The 8,379-nt window shown below is 37.7% G+C and overlaps 1 protein-coding gene across 2 annotated transcripts in view; it reads left to right on the top strand.

Moving 5' to 3' along the window:
- The window catches only part of ESYT3 (extended synaptotagmin 3), a 50,884-nt gene extending 43,448 nt beyond the window's left edge, over positions 1-7,436 (top strand). For both annotated transcript variants that reach the window (XM_058730007.1, XM_058730008.1), the window contains 3 exons: positions 5,639-5,744; positions 6,766-6,815; positions 7,160-7,436. In XM_058730007.1, coding sequence (XP_058585990.1) covers positions 5,639-5,744; positions 6,766-6,815; positions 7,160-7,196 — 193 coding nt within the window. In that variant the 3' untranslated portion in view covers positions 7,197-7,436. The remainder of the gene's footprint in view (positions 1-5,638; positions 5,745-6,765; positions 6,816-7,159) is intronic.
- Positions 7,437-8,379: the final 943 nt, after the last annotated feature.

Raw genomic sequence — 8,379 nt, forward strand, 5'->3', positions numbered from 1 at the left:
CAAGTGTCTGACTTCAGCTCAGGTCATAAGCTCACGGTTCTTAAGTTGGAGCCCCAAGTCAGGCTCTGCACCTGAAGCCTGCTTCAGATTCTGTGTGTTTCTCTATCTCACAAGAGTAAATAAACAAAGAAATAATTGGAAAGATAGAAGTTATTACCACTGAACTGGCCTTAAGAGAAATGTTAAAGAGACCCTGTAAACTGAAAAGAAACGGCGCTAATTAGTAACAAGGACACATAGAACAGTACAAATCTCACTGGTAAAGGTAAATATATAGTAAAGGTAGTGGATTAATCACTTATAAAGCTAGTATGAAGGTTAAAAGTACAAAAAACAACTATCACCACAGTAACTAGTTAAGAGATATAAAAAGATGTAAAATGTGGAGTGGGGGGAGTGGTCAAAATGTAGAGTTTTAGAGTGCTTTCAAACTTAAGATATTATCAACTTAAAGTAGACTGTTATATGTAAGCCTCAGGGTAACCACAAAGCAATAACCTATAGTACATATACACAACATAAAAATAACCTAAGTATACCACTAAAGAAAGTCATAGAACAGCCAGAAAAGAATTAACAAAATGACATTAAGTACTATTAATACGAACTATCAATGGTTACTTTATGAGTTGACTAATCTCTCCAATCAAAAGACACAGAGTGGCTGAAAGGATAAAAAACAAGACCCACCTATATGCTGCCTATAAGAGACTCACTTCAGATGCAGGCTAAGTGTAAGACTCCCTTCACACACAAACTGACAGTGAAGGGATGGAAAAAGATATTCTACGCAAATGGAAACCAAAAGAAAAATGGGGTGGCTATACTTCTATCAGACAAAATGGACTTGAAAATAAAGACTGTAATAAGAGACAAAAGTGGGCATTACATAATGATAAAGAGGTCACTTCAACAAAAGGATCTAAAATGTGTAAATACTTATGTACCTAACCTAGGAGTAACAAAATATATAGAGCAAATATTAACAGACCTAAAGGAAGAAACAGCAATATAGTAATAGTAGAGGACTTTAATACCCCACTTACCTCAATGGTAGATCATCCAGACAGAAAATCAATAAGGAAATATCAGCCTTAAATGACATGTTAGACCACATGGATTTAACAGACATATACAGAACATTTCATCCAAAAGCAGAATATACATTCTTTTCAAGTGCCCATGGGACTGTCTCCAAAATAGATAATATGTAGGTCACAAAATAAGTCTTAATAAATTTTAGAAAAGTGAAATTATATCAAACATCTTCTTTGACCACAGTAGTACAAGAAATCAAGTACAAGAAGTAAACCGGAAAATTCACAAGTATGTAAAGATTAAATACCATGCTACTGAACAATCAGTAGGTCAAAGAAGAAATCAAAAGAGAAATCAAAAATATCTTCAGACAAATGAAAATACAACTTAGCAAATTTGTGGAGTGCAACAAAAGCAATTCTAAGAGGAAAGTTCACAGTGATAAATGCCTATATCAGTAAATAATAATCATCTCCAAAAAACAACCTAAGTTTACACCTCAAGGAACTGTGAAAAGAATGAAGAAAGCCCAAAGTTAGCAGAAGAAAGGAAAGATCAGAGCAGAAATAAGTGAAATGATAGAGACTAAGACAATAGAAAAGATCAATGAAACCAAGAGCTGGTTCTTTGAAAAGATAATTTGACAAACCGTTGGCTAGATTCATCAAAAAAAGGAAATACAAAATCAGAAATTAAAGATGAGACATTATAGCTGATACCACAGAAGTACAATGGATGAGACTAAAATTATATGCTAACAAATTTGACAACCTAAAAGAAAGGGGTAAATTTCTAGAAACATACAACCTAGACTGAATAATGAATGGAAAATCTGAACAGACTGATTATTAATACAGAGACTGAATTAGAAACAAAAATCCTCCCAAGACCAGATGGATTCACTAGTGAATTCTACCAAACACTCAAGAATACAAATCCTTCTCAAAGTCTTCCAAAAAAAATAGAAGAGGAGGTAACTCTTCCAAACTCATATTATAAGGCCAGTATTTACCCTGACACCAAAGCTGAACAAGGACATCGTAAGAAAAAATTATAGACCAATATCCCTGATGAACACTGATGCAAAAATCTTCAACAAGATATTAGAAAGCTGAATTCAGGGAGCCTGAGTGGCTCAGTCGGTTGAGTGTCTGACGCTCAGGCTTAGGTCATGATCTCATGGTTCATGAGTTTGAGCCCCATGTTGGGCTCTGTGCTGACAGCTCAGAGCCTGGACCCTGCCTTGGATACTGTCTCTCCCTCTCTCTCTGCCCCTCTCCCACTCTTTCTCTCTCTCTCTGTCTCTGTCTCAAAAACAAACATAAAAAAACAACTCTGAATGCCCCTCTCTCTCTCCCCCTCTCCCACTCACTCTCTCTCTCTAACATTAAAAAAAATTTTTTTAATAAAAAAGGTAACATTCTCTTAAATGTTTAATAAGAAAGATAACATTCTCTCTTAAAAAACAACGCTGAATTCAACAATATATTAAAAAGATGGCACACCATGATCAAGTGGGAATCCCAGAATTCAAGGATGATTCAACATCCATCTGCAAATCAATCAATGTGAATCATCACATTAACAAAAATCATACGTTCATCTCAACAGATGCAGATAAAACATGTGACAAAATTCAGGGTGCCTTGGTTGCTTAGCTGGTTAAGTGTTTAACTCTTGATTTCAGCTTGGGTCATGATCTCATGGTTTGTGAGATTGGGCTCTGCGCTGACAGCATGTAGCCTGCTTGGGATTCTCTCTGCCCCTCCCTCCCTCGCTCGCTCTCAAAATAAAAAACATTAAGGAAAAAAAAGTGACAAAACTCAACATCCACTAAAAATAAAAACTGTCAACACAGTGGGTATAGAGGGAATGTAGCTCAACATAATAAAGGCCATAGATGACAAATGCACAACTAACATCATACTCAGCAGTGAGAAGCTGACAGCTTTTTCTCTAAGGTCAGGAACAAGACGAGGATAGCCACTCTTGCCACTTTTTTAGTATTGGAAGTCCTAGTCAGAGCAATTAGGCAAGAAAAAACAAAAGGTATCCAAATGGAAAAGGAAGAAGTAAAAGTGTCACTATTTACAGATGACATAACATTATAGAAAACCCTAAAGACTCCATTAAAAAACCATTAGAACTATTCAACAAATTCAGCACGTTTCTGTACACTAATAATGAATTATCAGAGAAATTAACAGTCCCATTTACAGTTGCATCAGAAAGAATAAAACACCTAGGAATAAATGTAACCAAAGAGGTAAAAGATCAGTGCATTGAAAAATCTAAGACATTAATGAAAAACACTGAATACAACACAAAGATAGTTCCTGCTCAAGGAATGGAACAATTAATGTTAAAATGTCCATACTACCCAAAGCAATCTATAGATTTAATGCAATCCTTTCAAAATTCCAATGGCTTTTTTCACAGAAATAAAACATAATCCTAAAATTGGTATGGAGCCACAAGAAACCAAAGCAATCTTAAGAAAGAACAAAGCTGGAGGCATTATACTACTTTGATTTCAAACTCTATTACAACGCTATGGTAATAAAACAGTATGGTATTGGCGTAAAAAACAGACACAAAGATTAATGGAACAAAACAGCTCAGAAACAAATCCACATCTAGATAGTTGACTAACTTATGACAATGTCAATTAATACAACTTATACAATGAGGAAAGGACTGTTTCTGCAGTAAACGGTGTTGGGAAAACTGGACAGCCACATGTAAATGAATGAAACTGGGCCACAATCTCACATCATACACAAAAGTAAACTTAATATGGATTAAAGACTTAATGTAATGTAGGACCTGAAACCATGAAACTCCTAGAAGAAAATATAGGCAATAAACTCCCTGACACTGGTCTTGGTTATCATTTTTTGCATTTGACACCAAAAGCAAAGGCAACAAAAACAAAATTAAGTGCAACTACATCAAACTGAAAAGTTTTTGCACAGCAAAGGAAATGGTCAACAAAACGAAGAGGCAATTTACTGAATGGGAGAAAATATTTACAAACCATTTATCTGATGAGGTGTTAATATTCAAAATATACAAAGAACTCCTACAATAGCAAAAAACCCAAAAAGTCTGATTTAAAAATAGGCAGAGAACCTCAACATTTTTCCAAAGAAGATACACAGATGACCAAAAGATACATAAAAAGGTGCTCCATATCATTAATCCTCAGAGAAATGGGAATCAAAACAATAATGAGATATCACCTTATACCTGTTAGAATGACTATTACCAAGAGTTGGCAAAGATGTGAAGAAAGGGGAACCCTTGTGCACTGTTGGTGGGAATGCAAACTGGTGCAGCCACTGTGGAAAACAATATGGAGGTTCCTCAAAAAATTAAAAATAGAACTACCCTACAACCCAGCAATTCTACTTCTAGGTCTTTAGCCAAAGAAAATGAAAATACTAATTCAAAAATACATATGTACCCTCACGTTCACTACAACACTGTTTACAATAGCCAAGACATGGAAGCAACGTAAGTGTCCAATGGTGGATGAATGGATAAAGAAGATGTGTATGTGTGTGTGTACATACACATACACACAATGAAATATTCTGCCGTAAAAAAAAAAAAATGAAATCTTGCCATTTGTGAAAACATGGATGGACCCTGAGGGTGTTATGCTAAGTGAAATAAGTCAGACAAAGATTCTTATTGAATGATCTCACTTACATGTGGAATCTAAAACAAAACAAAAAAACATCCATAAAAGATACCAAAAACCCCAAAACTGCCAAGCTCGTTGATATAGAGATTGGTGGTAGGTGCCAGGGGGTGGTAGGGTAGAGATGGGTGAAGGGGGTCAAAAGGAACAAATTTCCACTTATAAAATTAAGTCATGGGGATATTATGTACAGCATGGTGACCATATTTAATAATACTATATTACATTTTAGAAAGTAGCTAGGAGAATGGATCTTTAAAGTTCTCACCATGAGAAAACAGATTTTGTAACTGTGTAGTGATGGATGTTGACTTGTGATCATTTTGCAATATATACACATATAAAATCATGTTATACACATGAAACTAATGTTACTTTACCTCAAAAAAAATAAAATATCTACAAGTAAGGAGGCCAGTAACCTTTTGTGAGTATGTGACAAAGCTTATACAAAAAGATTCCTCTGCCTTGCTCCACAGACAGAAGAAAGGCAGGCCACTATTTTTCATGAAACTCCAAGAGACCTAAGTATTTAACATCCTAGTCCTTAGCTGGTCAGAAAAAACAGAGTTGAGGTGGGCCTATGAACAGGCACTGCTGAGAGAGAAGGGGCAGGTAAAGAGAGGGCAAGCTCAGAGAAAGTCCGAAGCAAATCCCAAAGCACAGTAGTCCGAGGCACTTCCCAGAGAGGCAAACAGCCTCTTGATGCTTCCAGGGCTTTTGATTAGCACACGACAGCGATTATCTGTCATAATGATGCACTGAATATCTGTTACGAACCAACACTGTTCTGGATGCTCCCCTGAATAGTCTTCGGTTTTAAAAGTAGGAAAATAGATCAAACAAAAATGATTAAAATATGTAAATCTCACTTTGACTTTTTGCTTCTTTAAGATTTGAATTTTTTGTTCCCATGGAAGAAGTAAAGAAGAGGTCACTAGATGTCGCAGTGAAAAACAGTAGGCCACTTGGCTCACACAGAAGGAAGGAACTAGGAAAAGTAAGTACAAGAGGGACTCCTGACACTCTGTTCCCACAGCGCCCCCCCCCTGCCCCCCCGGCACTCTAACTGTTCATTGGTGGAACACCCTTGCAGAAATTCTGATTGGATCATCTGGTTATTATCAGACCTGGGTTCAAGGAGGGGAGAGCCTCATCAGGAGGTTATTTTTATTTTGTGTGTGTTTATGTGTGTGTAATGTTTCTGAAAGTATTAGATGTGCCAATTAATATGATCAACACTTTTAACAAGCTGGAGAATCTATCTAAATTCATCATTGCACAAGTATCTGAACATGTATTAAGTATTGTTTTGATAAATACAGCATCCTGTGAAGGCTTGGGTCTCATTACATCAAGATTTTTGCGGAGATGAGATTTTACTTAAAGTAAAAGTACGGTAAATATAATCTTCAGGAAGATGCCAAGGAGACACAAAAAAGGATGTTTGTTAATACTTTGCAGTTGTATTTCAATAAACATCTTCTTATAATCATGTTTTGAAAAGCCCGCTTCTATGATGGAGGTAATATCCTCACTTTTAGAGTTGAGGCAACTATGGTGTCTTGCTTAAAATTATAATCAGTTCATGAGTAAAGGCAAGTTGTTCTCCCGTTCAGTAACATTGATAAATTCTTTTTTCAAAGTTTTATTTATTTACTTAAGAGAGAGAGAATCCCAGGTAGGCTCCACACTGCCAGCATGGAGCCCAATGCAGGGCCTGAACTCACAAACTGCAAGATCATGACCTGACCCCAAATCTAGAGTCGGATGCTTAACTGACTGAGCCACCCAGGTGCCCCATGTAGATTCTGAGGTTTAACTCCAAAGAGCAGTTGACCTCTTCTCAGGACACTGAGGTCATTGTCATAACCTCTCCACAAGGACAGTACAATGTTGAGAGCCAAAGGAAAAAGAGCCCTTGCCCAAGGAAGCCCTTTTTATGATCAATTCCGTTTGTGCCAATAGGTTTCCACTCAATGCAATTTTTGGAAGGAAACTGATTACTTGTGTTTGTTTAGGTACTGATCGACTTATCAAAAGAGGATCTGATTATGGGCTTCTCACATTGGTAAGTGAGCCCTTTCATTTTATCACATTAATCTGGTACTCAAGACACTGTCTCAGTTGTGCATATTCTCTCCAAAGTTCTTCCCTTTTCAGGACATGTCAGCTTCTTTGCTTATCAAGGAGAGAGACAGATTAGACTTGTACTTCAGGCTTTCCCCGCTTGCAGATCTCACTTGCCCAACAGACCTCTTTAAGTTCTCGCCTTAACCCTGCCTGGTCTCCTTACAGAGAGACGGGTTCTGCTGTCCCACAGGGGCCCAGGCAGGCTAGACAAGGCTGCCTTTCTGCCACTGCCACCACAGCACGCTCTCATACTAATGCAAGTCCAACCTGACTGTCTTACAGGTATGAGCTGACTCCAGATGGACAGCCCCGAAGTTGATGAGCACCCTTACCAGCTTTATATTAAAATGTGTACATATGTATATTTTGTAATTTAAATCAGAACAGCCATTTGAAAATATATACATACATTTTCGTGTGAAATTTAAGTGCATGACTGGATAATACTAGGAAGAGGTCAACATATGCAAAAGCAAGAACTACTCTCTCAGTTGGATTTAATTGTTCAAATCCAAAAATAAATGAGGTATTCGTGCCTAATAAATTATTAGGAATCTCAGTGGTGATTTTTTGTGTGTGTGGGTAATTACATACAACTTGGGACTTGTCAAAAGGGTCCTGTCTCAGGCATAGGGGGAAAAGGAGGTCTGTTCCTGGAGCAGCTACCAATATTCCTGGGAAGCGACTGACTGAAGAGGCTTCTTTTATAGGAATAAAAAGGGACCCACACCAAAAGTGCCAAAAGCCAACACTACCTGTGCCCTTCTGACTGCCACCTCTGGTACTGTGCTGCCTGGAAATTTGTCCCTGTATCTACTTTAGAACTGAAATGTACTTTTCCGATGACCACAATGTTATAGTGGTATACCTAAATACCCTCAGTTCAATACTCCAGCGTGGGATGGCCCAGGACCAAACTCCAGCAGGAGGCATCACTTCCATAGGAAAAAGCAAACCAAATCCCAAACTTGCCTCTACATCTGCTCTCCGAGGGCAGAGCACTAGAGACTGCTGCCGAGTGTTGGTGCCAGAGGGGAAAAGGAGTCTCTGTATCTCTCTCACATGGTTTGGCAATTCTGTTCCACCTTTCTAAGACATGGCTGGTTCACTTAAATAACTTTGGAAGCAAAAAGTATGTAAACTGCACATTTAAACAAGTGCCCCTTTTGCATTTCAAACTTAATAAAACCAAATATTCTTGTCCTCTCTGATGTTATCCTCGAGTTCCTGTGGAGCCCACATTATCTTTTCTCTTACTCAGGCAACACCCCTGACATCGGTTTCCTGGTCTCCCTCCCCCACTGCCTGCACTACGCTTTTTCTGAAGAATGGTAACATCCTAAAGTTTTTGTCATGTTACTGTCTTATAAATTATCTGTGATTTCCTGTTTTCTACAAGAGTAAAACCCACTGCTTAATTTGCCCTTTAGACCTAACAATCTGGTCCCCAGTCTTTTGCTACTCTCTATTCATATGCATATGCTCTTTTCCAGAATAGTCTA

The sequence above is a fragment of the Neofelis nebulosa genome, chromosome 5 (assembly GCF_028018385.1).
Source record: "Neofelis nebulosa isolate mNeoNeb1 chromosome 5, mNeoNeb1.pri, whole genome shotgun sequence".
Classification (NCBI taxonomy): Eukaryota; Metazoa; Chordata; class Mammalia; order Carnivora; family Felidae; genus Neofelis; species Neofelis nebulosa.